General features: G+C 38.7%; 1 protein-coding gene across 4 annotated transcripts in view; it reads left to right on the top strand.

Annotated features, from left to right (window-relative positions):
- The first annotated feature begins 3,683 nt into the window (after positions 1–3,683).
- The window catches only part of CAPS2 (calcyphosine 2), a 50,691-nt gene continuing 39,617 nt past the window's right edge, over positions 3,684–14,757 (top strand). For 2 of the 4 annotated variants that reach the window (XM_045588268.1, XM_036457720.2), the window contains exons 1-6: positions 3,684–3,735; positions 6,949–7,058; positions 11,167–11,216; positions 12,987–13,032; positions 13,123–13,248; positions 14,487–14,663. In XM_045588268.1, the coding sequence (XP_045444224.1) occupies positions 6,978–7,058; positions 11,167–11,216; positions 12,987–13,032; positions 13,123–13,248; positions 14,487–14,663 (480 nt within the window). In that variant the 5' untranslated portion in view covers positions 3,684–3,735; positions 6,949–6,977. The other 2 variants (XM_045588267.1, XM_036457722.2) reach the window with 2 other exon arrangements.

The raw sequence follows: 14,757 nt of genomic DNA, 5'->3' as shown, positions 1-14,757 counted from the left end.
GGGGAAAGCCTTGAGTTGCCCCCTGGTGCAGGCATTAATCCATCCTGAAGGCACTGTCTGTGGACCTAATCTGGAATCACCTCGAAGGGGTCTGAATTGTAATCTAGATTGCAACATTCAGGGAGCACTGTGTTGTACAAATGAACCACATGGATTAGATGCCAATAATGAACCAGGCCTGTGCAAAACTCTATGTGTTAGTTTCATAGACTCAGTTTCTGTGTATTGCTTTTTAATTGTTTTAAATAAATTGCAACATCATATTGCTGGTTTCCTCAGAGACTGTGAATAAAGCTAGCATATACTGAATGATTTAGTGTGATTGTCAATTATTTTGCAAAAGATTTAATTCTTTTTTTTCTTCCTTCCTTCCTTCCTGCCTGGTTCAGTATGGAAAGAGAATGACTGCCTAGAAAGATAAAAACAGACACATGGGAAGTATAGCCAAGTACTCACTCTAGACAAAATCTCTTCTTCTTGACACTTGCCTTGGAACACACCTGCCTTTTTGGTGATGAGGGAATTTCAGATAAACATGCATTTTGTTGGTATGCTGAAGACTAGGACAGAGTATCTACATTTGATTAGTTATTTTACTAATCCTATATAATAAGCCCTTGCACAAGATGGCCACCCCCATGTGGTCAAAGATGGCACCACAAAATGGCCTGCTGGGGAGGTAAATTAGGGATGACCAGACCTGCGGGAAGGGGCGGGAAGTTGGGGATGACCGGGCTGGCAGGACAAGGCACTTGCAGGGGACCAGATCAGCAGGAGAAGGCAGGTGGGGGGAACCAGGCCTGCAGAGAAAGCAGTTAGGGGCAACCAGGCCAGCAGGATAGGTCAGTTGCGGGGGGGGGGGGGGGGGGGGGACCAAGCCTGCAGGAGAAGATAGTTGGGATGACCAGGCCAGCAGGGGACAACAGTTAGGGGCAACCAAGCCGGCAGGGGAGGGCAGTTGGGGGCAATTGGGCTAGCAGGGGAGCGGTTAGGCATCGATCAGGCTGGCAAGGGAGTTATTTCAGGCAGGCAGTGGAGGAGTTGGGAGCCAGCAGTCCCAGACTGTGAAAGGGACGTCCACCCGTCCCTGTGGGATTGGGCCTAAACTGGCAGCCGGACATCCCCCAAGGGGTTCCAGTTTGGAGAGGGTGCAGGCTGGGCTAAGGGACACTCTCTGAGTGCAAAATTTCCGGCACCGGGCCTCTAGTCATTAAATATAATAAAAGGGTAATATGCAAGTTGACCCTAAAGGTGGAAAAACCAGGAATGACTGATCACTTTGTTGCACACTGACCACCAGGGGGCAGATGCTCAACACAGGAGGTGCCCTCTGGTTGTCAATGCACTCCCACAGGAGGAGCTCCAATCAGCCACAAGCCAGGTGAGCACAGCAGCAATGATGGAAGCCTCTCCCACCTGCTTGGCAAGACTAAGGATGTTCTATCTTAGGCTAAAAACATGTCAAACAAGGTGTAGCTGTGTCAGGGAGTCCCAAACCTATCAATAAAAGGCCCAAGACCCAGCACCACCACCAGCCTGCCTTGCTTCACAGCTGAACTTCATCTGGACACTTCCAAACCTGATATAAAGAGGAGGAATCTGCAGATCTCATTGTAGTTCCTGCTGGGTGGCCCCAGGCAGTGGCTGATTTTGAACCTCCCTGGAGACCCAAGCGCCAGTATACACAGTGGTTAGTGTGAGACCATACCAGATTACAACTATTCATATCCACAAGTGACACACTTAAGGGGCAGACTCAGTGAGCACCAAACCCCCACCTCAATTCCTTCTTTATAAGGGTGTCTCTTGCACAGCAGCTCTCCCACTGTCATCACAGCTGGTCCTCACAACCAGTTGGTCTAAAGGTCAATTCCTCCCAGCGATCCCAACAGCAGTCAAGGCTCAACTACAACAAGACTATGCACACAGCTCACAAAGGGGTGCACCAAGAGTGTCCATCTCAGGTGACTGAGGAGACTGAGCCATTGGGCCCTACAGGGCAACTACTACAAAGGCCACTTTATCAACTCAAGGAGACTTAGCAGCTACCCAACATATAGAAACAAATACAGGAAAGCAGCCAAAATGCTGAGACAAGGAAAGAAATGTCACAAATAAAAGAAATGGAGGAAAGCAAATTACTGGATATAGAATTCAAAACCACAATTATAAGGTACTCAAGAATCATCTATTGTAGAAATCTTCAAGGAACTTAGTGAGACTTTCAAGTATCTTAGCAAGAATGGAAAAAGAAAAGAAAGGAAAAAAAGAAAAAAAGAAAAAAGACCAGTTAGATATTAAGCATATACTGAGTGGGGGGAGGGGGGGGGAGAATAATATACAGAGATTCAACAGTAGACTAGAGGATCCCGAGAATCAAATCAATGATTTGAAATATGAGGCAGGAGAAACACCCAACCAGAAGAGCAAAAATATAAAATAATCCAAAAATATGAACATAGTGTAAAGAGCTTCTGGGACAACTTCAAGCATACCAACATCCAAATTATGGGGGTGCCAGAAGAAGAGAGAGAGCAATATATTGAAAACCTATTTGAAGAAATAATGACAGAAAACTTCCCCTATCTGGTGAAAGAAATTGACTTCAGAATCCAGGAGGCACAGAGAATGCCAAACAAGAGGAACCAAAAGAGGGCCACACTGAGACACACCATAGTTAAAACGCCAAGGGTTAAAGACAAGTAGAGAATCTTAAAAGCAGCAAGAGAAAAAACAGTTAGTTACTTACAAGGGAGTGCCATACAACTGTCAGCTGCTTTCTCAACAGAAACTATGCAGGCCAGAAGGGAGTGGCAAGAAGTATTCAAAGTGATGTATAGCAAGAAACTACAATCAAGATTACTCTACCTAGCAAAACTATCTACAATAGAAATGAAGGTCAGATAAAGAGCTTCACAGATTAAAAAAAAAAAAAAAAAAAAAAAGCTAAAGGAGTTCATCATGACTAAGCCAGTATTACATGAAATTAGAGGCCTGATGCATGAATATTCATGCAAGAATGGGCCTTCCTTCCCCTGGCTGCTTGTATCACCTTTGCTCTGGCCCAGAGCCACCTTTCTGCCTTCCCACACTGGGTTAGGCTTCAGAAGCTCTTAGTTCTAGTTTGAGTATCCGAATATTGCTTGTTCAGTGCAGGAAAGTCAGTCAGGCATCCTAGAGTGGAATGGAAACTTAGAAACATCTCAAATCAGACCCTTTCTTTTAATGGTGAGGAGTTGACATCCAAAGACATTGTGTGTAGAGCAAAGAATAAAATGGAGGTTTCCTGATTCCTAAGCCTATTCCTATTATAGCCACATTTTAATCTATAATCATATATATTATATACAACAAGTAATCATATACATTTGTGTGTATGTGCACACATTTTAAAATAAATATTTGTCTATATAGCTCTCTGTAACATTATATTGTAAACTTGCTTTTTCAATAATTGCAAGTTCCTTGAGAGCTTATACTTAAAAATTTCCCCCATCAAAACATCATTCTGGAAGCTGACACCTGGTAGATGCTCATAAGATGTTCAATAGAATTTGCCTAAAGGAGGAATTATACAACCGCCACTGATCCAGACCGGGCTTTGGCTCTCTCCCTGCGCAGGAGAAGCACAGATTGAGTGAGTCCGCTCCAGCTCCTCCCCAGGTTTTAGAGGCGTCACAGAGCTGGACTTGGGGTAAGGCTCTGGAGGCTGCCACCAGAAGTTCCCTTTTTTGGGTGAGTACTCTGAAAGGCCAGCGGAGTCACTTTGGGAGTGGACCTTGGAGGAGGAAAAGCGACCCACACAGCTTGGGGGCAGCGGGAGATGGTGTGGATGCAGCTAGGGACTTGGGATTGTGACCCTCTTTACCCTGGAAATGAGAGAAGGGTTGGAGGCCCAGGTGGAGACGCTGGTTGCCAGGCAACCTGCAGACGCTGGTCTGAGTTGGCTGGGGCCTTTGCTGGGAACTGCCCCTTTTCCTTGTCTGTCTCAAAGTGTCTCAAGAGGGTTCTTGGTGAAATCGCCCTAGCTTGAACCTTTCCCAGCCCTCCCACTTTGGACCTGCTTTTTACCCAGCTTGTTGGATCAAGTCAGGTTGACTGTCCTTGGGTCCCAACCCACCCAGTCCATGAATCCCAGATAGGAAGAGGGTGGAGCATTTGTTCTGATACATTGCAGGTACCATTGCCTTAATGTACTATCTCAACTTTGGGGGGAGGCATGTAGGGGAATTACTCTGCCTTGTTTGGAAATTAATGGCTTCAGGTTCAATTAAGGTTCCTGGGTCTGCCATTACCTGGGCTACAAGACAGACTTACTTGGCCCCTGCATGCGTGGAGCTTAAAATACTATTTCCAAATCTCATTCCTCTCTCTTTGATTATATGCTGGATTTATTATTTGCTTTTCGTTATGTTCTGATTTGGTATAAGCAACGGTATAGCCACTAATATCACTAACCAAGAGAGACATGATGATGATTAGAATTGGAAAGAAACATCCTTAAAAAAAATGAGAAAAGTGATTTAATTCATGTTGGTAGCACTAAGGATAATATAGCAAGACTCGTGGCATGCTAGCAGTAACCTCTCATGAGTTGCCTCAGTTTCAGTGAAGTCAGGCCACTGAGGTGAACCTGAAATTTGAGGGTATAAATTTTGTTGTTTTTATTATTGGCAAGCGAATTATAGTTATGTAAAGTAACCTACAGTTATTTGAAGTGGCTATAGTATTTGTCTAAGCCGCACATGTGTCAAATACAAGGCCCGCGGGCCAAATCCGTCCCGCCAGGCCTTGCAATGTGGCCCGCACCGCGCTGTCATCACTGCACTCCGCTGCGTTTCCATCACAATGACAGTTTATGACTGTTCAGTAAACCATTCGGCCCGCGATTTAGGCTGGATTTTAGATTTTGGCCCCTTCTCTGATTGAGTTCGACACCCGTAAGTATAAATAGTTGTGTGGCTGACATGTGGAGAATAGTCATCTGGCTGATTGTTCAACACCCTTGTGTGTGTTGGCCACCAATCAGTATGGCAAATACCAACAGCTCTTGTGATGTGATGAGAAGCAAACAATAACCTCCCTCCCCCCACCAAACCAATAACAGCTTTAAAAAGCTCTTCTTTGCGAAATTGATCTGTGAAAAGCAAGCTGACTGCTAGTACTATAGGAGTATTTTAAAATCTAATGATTTATGTTTTCAGAATATGTCTACTATTGGTTGGTAAGTCTTCCTGACTTCACTCTACCAGTAGAATTCCATGCTTAGGACACATGGTTTTTAGGGGAAGGGGCTATAACAATGGGGTGAAGGAAATCCTATAGACACATTATTAAAGAATTGGTATATCTTTTAGGTAAGAGGATTTCACTGGACATGAAGTGAAACTATTTTAATAATAATGATGGTGGCTACTATGTATTGAATGTTAATGGTGTTCCACATGATACAAGAGAATGAGAAAGGTGCTAACATTAAGCTCATTTTACATGTTAGAAATGTTGACTCAGAAAAATTAAGTTCTTACCCAAGCTTACACTATGGGAAAGTGTCAAAAATGAGCATGTGAACGACAGCCTATTTGACTTCAAGAACTATGCCATACTATTTTTCTTTAAAAACAAAACAAAAATATTTTGCTATTAAAATAAATCCAAGCCTTGACTGGTTTGGCTTAGTGGATAGAGCATTGGCTTGCGTACTGAAGGGTCCCAGGTTCGATTCTGGTCAAGGGCATGTACCTTGGTTGCAGGCACATCTCCAGTAAGGGGTGTGCAGGAGGCAGTTGTTCAATGCTTCTTTCTCATCAATGTTTCTAACTGTCTATCCCTCTCCTTTCCTCTATGTAAAAAAAAATAAAAAAATAAAAAAAATCAATAAAATATATTTAAAAAAATAAATCCAAGTCTAATAGAAACGAAGGTACGAAGGTATTATTTATGAATGAATAATTAAACAAAAATTTATACTTGGTAATATAAGGCTGAAGTATAAAGTAAAATATTCAGAATCTGGATGGCTGAGATATTCATATGTTTTTCATTTTGTACATATTTGCAAGTTTATTATTTTCACATTGTTTTGCAAGCATTTTATCTATCACCTCAGAATTACCAGTTGGGTCATTCACTCCATTTTATTCTTTGTATTAGATAAATAATAATGCTCGCTACAAAAAAAATTTCAGCAGTCTCTCTGGGAAAGTTCACACTCAAAAAAAGTTCAGGAAAAGAGTAAAGAAAATAAAAGATCACTTTGTGGTAGAGAATAGGTACCTGTATTAGTTTCCTATTGCTGCTCTAAAAAGTTACCACAAACGTGGTGGTTTCAGACTCTGTAAACCCGTTATTTTACAGTTCTGGAGGTCAGAGGCACAAAGTGAACTCCGCAGGACTGAAGTCCAGGTGTCAGCAGGGCTGGTGTCTTCAGGCAGCTCTGAGAGGGAATCCAGTTGTCTCTTCTGCCCCCTAGAGGCTGCCTAAGACATCTTCCTCCATTTTCAAAGCCAGCTGTAAGCACCGCCTTGCTCCTCTATAACCTGTGCTTCCATCCTTACATCTTCTCTTTCTCACTGTCTCCCTTTTATAAGGATCCTGTGACTTTATTGGACCCACCAGTTAAACCAGGATAATATCCACATCTCAAAATCCTTAATCACATCTGAAAAGGCCTTTTTGTCACCTAACGTAACATATTCACAGGGTTTGGTGATTAGGACATGGGCTTCTTTGGGGGCAGGGGGCTATTATTCAGACTAGTATTGACCCCATAAATGTTGTTTCATATAATGGAATTGCCCCCACAAATAGTTAATTTTGGTGAAAAAAGGAAGTGATTGACCACATGATTTTTTCCCATATAATATCCTTATGTAATTTGTATGATTTATTTAAAATTTGAAAAAGAATTATACTTTTATATGATTATATATTTTTCGTTTTCCAAAGTGTATTGCACAATCAGTGCGTGAACTTGAATGGATTTGGAGGTTAAAGGAGTTGCTGCTTCTCCTAGGAGTCAAACTCAGTCATTCTCTGGAAGAAGGAAGCCCCTACAAGTACGTGTGCTATATAATTTCCCTCTTGTAGAATGAGTCGTTAAATAAGTTTCTGGCTCCTTTCTTGAGAAATTATGACTGCTCATACTCACAGATATTTAGGATCAATATTTCCCTGATTTGAGGAACTGAACCACTAATCTTGATTACTTGAAAATTGGTCACTGTGTGAATTTACTTTTATTTTAAAATATTAAACTTACTATTTTCTTATTGTTATTTCTAAAATTATCTGTGAATGTGTACCTAAAATATATAAAAGAAGAATAGAGAAAGAAGAATAAGATATCTATGTTTGCGTTTTGTGTTAGCTAGGGAGGAAGAGAATCTGGGCTTTTGTTATTAGGAGTTTTATTCTTTTCAACTTTCATAATATCACTATTGTGCATATCCTTAGGTAAGTACAAGTTTAAAATTACGTTGTTCCTGTACCCAGTTAACAAATGGGTATACATAAAGTTTAGTTTAGAAACACATGAAAGTTATGTGTATTTCCTTGCTGTTCTTATTCCAAATATTGAAGGCCTACTGCTTGTCAGTGACCTTGATAAATGTTTCAATAGCTTACATCACTTAATTCTCACATAAACCATTGAGGTAGGTTGTATTTTTACTTGCTTTTAAATATGGAATAACTCATGAGTGGACCTGAAGAAACTTATGCTAGGTGAAATAAGCCAGTCAGAGGAAGACAAAGTACCATACAATTTCATTCCTATGTGGAATCGAATGAACAAATGAACTGACAAGCATATAGAGAACAGGCTGACAGCTGTGTGGGTGCTGGGTTAGGTGGGGGGATAGGTGGATTGAGCAAAAAAGAAAAAATGAATTTATAGACATGGACCACATTGTGGTGATTGCAGGTAGAGTGGGAAGAGGATATAGGGGGGATAAAAGGTGATGAAAAAATTAAGTAGCTATTTAAAGAAAATCCCATTATATATAATAACACCCTAATACACAAATTGACCGAACGGCAGAACAATCAGTTGTTATGATGCACACTGACCACCAGGGGGCAGATGCTCAACACGGGAGCTGCCCCCTGGTGGTCAGTGTGCTCCCACAGGGGGAGTGCTGCTCAGCCAGGAGCTGGCCTCAGGGCTGGTGAGCACAGCAGAGGTAGCAAGAGCCTCTCCCTCCTCTGCCACAGCACTAAGGACCCCTTGGGGTTGTCTGCCTACAGGGAACGGGCCTAAGCTGGCAGGCAGATATCCTCTGAGGGGTCCTGGACTGCAAGAGGGCACAGGCCAAGCTGAGGTACCCCCCACCCCAGTGCACAAATGTCATGCATCGGGCCTCTAGTAAAAAAATAAAAATGAAAGAAGTGAGGCTCACAGAAGCAAGTGACTTGTCAGGATTTTGAACACCAGTTCTGACTTCAAGATCTGAGTTCTCTACTGTCTTCTGCCATCTCCCTTATAACAAGTTGGTGCCCTGGGATTCTAATGGTTCACAATATTGTGTTAAATCTGAAGTATTTAATAATTTTAATCAAAGCAGCTCTTCTTACTAGTCAAAATAGCAAGTACAGTATTATAGTCTTTCATATTATGATTAAGCATATCATATTACAAACTTTTTTCCAAATTGCTAGGAAAAACTCATTGTTTAAGTTCTAAAAAAAAAAAAAAAAGATTTATAAACCCACATTCCTTCTCCTCAAATAATATCTTCCTTTAATTTTAATGTCTTATCTTTTTATTAGAAAGGTCCAGCTCTGGTGTTGGATCTAGGGGACAAATTCATGTTTATCTTAGAACTCTAGATCCTTGAGAAAAGAAACAATAACTTCAGGTATCCAAGTTATTGTTTAGAGTTTATCAGCAAAATATTACCATTGTATTTATCAGCTACAATTTCTGGAATATTCTAAAGGTAGAATTAAAAGTGAGAAATAATAATTGCCTGGCCAGTGTGCCTCAGTGATTGAGCCTCAACCTATGAACCAGGAGGTCACAGTTTGATTCCCAATCAGGGCATATGTCCAGGTTGCAAGCTCAATTCCTAGTGTGAGGCATGCAGGAAGCAGCTGATCAATGATTCTCTCTCATTGAGTGGCAATCAGACAGGCAGGTGAGCGGTTAGGGGCAATCAGGCAGGCAGGCAAGCAAGCAGTTAGGAGCCACTGGTATTGGATTGTTAGAGGGTGCAGGCCAGGCTGAGGGTCGTGTGTCTCCCCCCCCCCCACACACACACACACCGTGCATGAATTTCGTGCACCAGTCCTCTAGTTGGTAAATAAATGAGCATGCCTGTGTTCCCATAAAACTTTCTTTACAAAAACAGAGCTGGGTCATAGTTTGCTGACTCTTGGCCCTGGGGTTTTATGAGCTATAATTTATCATTATTCTGTGTGGTGTTTCTCCTTTTTCCACATCCCGCATGGAAAAACAGCAGGTTTCTGAGGAGAGGAGCTGGGGATTAAGAAATTAGAGAAAGAAAGAGACAAGAGGCAGAAATAGATTCATAAAGCTGGAAACTAGGTGGGTGCCATCTCTCTGATAGAGAGACAGTCACACTCACCACAGACAACACAGCATATTTATTGGCTTCCAAAGGGGAATTTAAGGTCAAAGGAGTTTTGGGTGTGCCCAGATCCTATTCATCAAGATCTGGGTAAGCTCCTCATTTTTTTGGTACAAGATTTAGCATTTCAACACCTGGATGAGTTAAGGTCCTATTTGTTCCTCATTCCAAGCACAGGGATTAAGAAATCAGTGCTGATTCTGCCAGTGCCCTCGGGCTCAGCTGATAAGAATTAAAAGAATGTCCATGTGCCTTCTCTGGTGGCTCTCTACAATTTTGGATTGGCTAGCACCAAATTGGCTAGCACAAAAGAAAGATAACTGATATTTAAAAAATATTTATGTGACTTCAGAAGACTCTAAGTCCATTAAAGCACATTATGATGATCGTGACTATGACAACCACAGCTATATTCTATATAGATGTTCTTACTACTGTTAGATGATGTCATGAAGTCTCCCAATCCTGATAAAGAAAATCTTTGATGTGTGATAAAAATGTGCTGCTATTTTAACTGATATATATATTTTAAATTGTATTACTATATTAAGGTTAATTAAATGCAATTAATTAATGTATTATATATTTATTTTTCTTTCATTATTATATATTAAATATATACTTCTATTTAAATAATCTTGTGATTTTATGTTTCTACATTTTAACTATTTGTTAGGATATTACTAAAATAATATAATTTTTTAAGCTGATATAGATCTGGACTTGTTTTCTCTTACTCTGGTGGTTTATAATCTTATATATAATCTCTAAATTTGCTATCAGAATCACAAACATAACCAGTTAAATAACATTTCAGGATAAGCTATAAGCACCAATGGGTGAATTATTTCCTGTTTTTATTAACTTTAACTTTCCCCAAGATTCATACATATTTCTTATCACAGTGGCTAAGCTCAGTGTACTTTTCTGGTCTTTGCACACTTTTTTTGGCAATATGATTGAATATTTACAAACACATACATGTATATATATTTGTCACTTTTTTGCTTAAATTCTGCTGTATTTTCCCCATAACCTTTCGGACAAGGTCCAAGTTCCTTAACTTATATTATAATATAACAACTCTGGCCATTACCTTCTCACTCTATGGATTTCAACCCTTTCCACTGCTAACTTTTGCCTGTGGGCAGGTTCAGCACAAGTTGCTCCTCCTGGCTGAAGTAGTTTTCTCCCTTCTCTCTATCTGGCTAGCTCTCCTATACATCCTTCAGAGATCCATTTAAACTTTCCTTTTTTGTTTTTGTAAAATTTTGTCAATTCCCTAGGCTAGGTTGGATATACATGCTCTGTGTAGTTTCTCTGTTGTAGCACTTATTTTTCACATTATTGTTTTTATTAGTGAATGTTCTCTGCAGCAGGCGGAGTGCCACATAGGTAGGAATTAAGTTGTTTATCAATCTCTGTTCTCACAGTTGGGAAGGGTTTAATAAATAATGTTTACATAAAGTTTAGTGAGAAAAGTTATAATTAGCCTTATTGCATTAATCCATTGTTTATCTTTTAAAGTATAAATAAATAGTATATGCACATTGAAACTTTTTTTTTTTAATTAAAGCAAGGATGGACTTCCAAATCATGGGCCACACAGAATCCTTGCCCTCCTGTGTAAGTCACATTTTCTCACATTTGAACTCTTTAATGGGTAAATATTTATAATATACTGACAAAAAAAGAAGGCAAAGTATATATACATGGCTATGATTGTAAACTACAGAAAACTTTACATGCAGGTAGGTGGCCTAAAATTACTATGTCAAAATTAACTAAAATAGCTCTTCTATAGGATTGGTAGGATTAAGGGTAATACTTCTCTTGTTTTTGCTTTATTTAATATTGTTCTTCCATATTCCTGGACAATTTTAAATATTGTTTTATTTAGAAAATTTAGTTAAGTGCATTTATTAAAGAAATACATAAAAATTTGCATTTTATAACTAGGATAGTCCAAATGAATTTGATGGGAATTCTGTCTGTACTTGTATCTTGAGGAACATGGATTTATTTTGAACTAGATTACATTGACTTGTTTTATACTGTATATTTTCCCTTTTTAAAATTTGAAAGTATATATATCCTTCCAAGTATTTTAGACTACAAGGCATTCTGGAAAATAGAAATTAAACTTAATAATTATGAGGCTGAGCCCCATGAAATTGGCAAGTATTAGACATTTCTTGTGAGTCTACATAATAGTACCTGCATACTCACCTAGACAAGGAATGGAGCTGGGTACAAACACTAGATACAAGATGTTGAGTATGTAACAACAGTCAATTGTGTGCTGGTAAATGTTTTTAACAACTGGTTTTCTGAAACTGTACTATAAATTTAATATAAATTTTAATTGTTAATTGTAAAGAATTTTAAGTATATTTTAAGTTGATTATACATTTTCATAAAGGATTTGAAGCAAAAAATTGACAAGTACTAATAAAACGTATAAGCCCTTTATTGTAAATTCTATATAGCCAATTTATTATCACAGAAATATATCTTTTTGTTTTGTTTTAAAATTCTTAGCCGAGGATATTTTGTTTCCATTGAGGTTTAGAGGGGAGGGGAGGAAGAAGATGGGGGAGAGAGAAAAACATGTCCAGGAGAGAGATACAGCCATTGGTTGCCTCCCGAACTTACCCGGACTAGGGCCTGGGGTGGAGTTCTCAATGGAGGCACGCACCCTTGACTGGGAATTGAACCCACAACGCTTTGATCTTTGGGCCAATTCTCCAGCCACTGAGCCACTCCAGCCAGAGCAAGATGTCTTTGTTTTTTGCTGAATTCTTCTATCTGTAGCCAACCTATGGTTGGAATTGATGAACTGTATAGTTCCAAAATGAGTGTTGGTTGATATTTTTATTTATTGTAAGGTGACGTGAGTGATTTCTCTATTGAATCAGGTGATACTTTTGAATACTGAAACAATATTTCTGTGTTGTTGTTGTTTTGTTGTTGTTGTTATTCACAGTGTCACAGAGAAGACATGATACACTTTTAAGTTTTTTCTGCATTATTTAACATTTTCTCCATCACTTTGTAAAGTCTCAGAAATCAATGAAGTAATAAATTAAGTCCTGATTCATATTATTTTGCCAGTTTCTATGTAAATAATACCATTGTGTTTGATTTCAAGTTACCTATAGAATAACATCATTGAACACAGAGTTGGAAAGAAATGTCTACTATTATATCATATTACTACACAGACAAGAATAACTTCTGGCATACAAATAATAGCAAAGGATAGTAATATCATTAGGAGGTAAACCATTGGCATCTGTGTACCATTTTATGTAAGATGCAGCATAGATGATTTGTAACAATTAAAGTCTCTTGTTTTTAAAGTTATGGGCTACATAGATTTTTTTTTTCTTTTAGGGTTCCACGCCTTGATTTGGGAAGCCTTATTGACTCTGATGATGAGGTAATTTTTACTTCATATTTAATATATCAAACATTTGAACACAATATTATATGTAGCAGATAATAAATTATCATTTAATTTTATTTTTAGGATGATTTTTTATATATTCCACTTAGAACAGCGCATATTTATTTTGACCCACCAAATTCATCATCTGCTCTTGATTGGGTCACACCACGTCAAATACCATATACCCAACAACATCTAAATAAACTGGTTAGTATTTAGTTCTTATAACCAACATTCTGAATTATAGTGTGCATTTTAGCACTGTATTTAATCCAGATGTTTTATTATGCTTAATCTATGTCTTGTTCAGTTTAAGGATTTAACATACTAATATCCCAAACAATAGTGCTGGTGCAGTAATATTACTGTGCTTCATGTTTTTTTCTCACAGAGGAATGTTATTATTAAAGTGCCTTATAAAATTGGTAAAGCATAGGATTATCCTAATAGGAAATCAGGAATTTAAAATTATGGCAGAATATTAGATCAGCTCTTGCTCATTTAAAAATATAAGATTTGTTTCTTGGAAATTGACTCATTCTTGAGGCTACTAGTAAGTTATGGAAGAAATAATTACAAGATATCTCCTTGGGACATATTTGTATTTCACACATTATTCCGTGTTACGAACACAAATTCTGACTAGAATTCTATGAGTAAAAGGCATGCCTTGCTGTCTATGTTAGTCTTTCTCACGTAACTGGCTCTGTTCATGTTCTCATCAGTTTTATTTTGGGTAAATTGCACCAATAGTATCCTAGTTTATATCATGTTACAGTTTTGCCTGAAGATTTGCCTCATCCTTCTCCTCTGGGTTAGTCTCGGATATTATCAATAATTTTCAAGAGTTGTGCTGGCTTTTAAAGCGACTGTCCCCCTTTGGGCCATTAAGTATGTCCTAGTATTTGTCTATCACTTGTTTTAGGTCTCTCTTATCCAATGCCTCTGTTATGTCTCACTCCCATGGAAGTGTGGCAGGGGCCCAAATAATACCAGAAGATAAACATCTTAACATTCTGGAAATGGGAACCATCTCAGTATCAGTGATTTGTAATTCCTATGACCCTTCTGGAAGAAATGGTTGACAGTGGAGTTTTTCTGGGGCAGGAAAAAAAAAAAAAAAAAAAAAAAAAAAAAGCCTAAAAGGAAAGAAAAGATGATCATTGATCATTGTCCTCTCAAATTATCTTAGTACCAGGGAAACAAGGTATGGGCTCACTGGAGTTAAAGGCCAGTGCCCGTTCTCAGCAGTTCTGTCTGCTCTGGTTGCTGTGGTGCTGCACAGCTAAAGGTTTTAACTATCGCCTCTTTTAGGGCGTGGATATAATTGTCGTTTCTTAGGCATACATGTTAAGGCAAGTGATAAACCTGTTAATGTTAGCCAGGCAATGAATAATGATTTTGATTTTTTTTCCTGGTGGATTTACTGTTTCTATTTGTCTTAGGAGCAGGACGTTATACCTGAAGATTTGCCAGCACCAACAGGCCAATACAAACTAAAATATCAGCAATACAAAACTGAAATGAAAGAAGGATATAAACAGTATTGTCAGAGAAATGCAGAAAAGAGAAAATCAAATATCAGACATCAACCATCTCCAAGAAACAAGATAGATGACAAGGTAATGTATGAGGCTTTATAAAATTCTAATGAAATTCTGAAAAAAGAGTACACATATTATAGAAACATCTTCTTGTCTGATATGTGTTGCTGTT

Source organism: Pipistrellus kuhlii, unplaced genomic scaffold, assembly GCF_014108245.1.
Source record: "Pipistrellus kuhlii isolate mPipKuh1 unplaced genomic scaffold, mPipKuh1.p scaffold_m20_p_3, whole genome shotgun sequence".
NCBI classification, from domain to species: Eukaryota; Metazoa; Chordata; class Mammalia; order Chiroptera; family Vespertilionidae; genus Pipistrellus; species Pipistrellus kuhlii.
The sequence above is the reverse complement of the archived record's forward strand: the minus strand, read 5'-3'. Positions and strand labels throughout refer to the sequence as shown.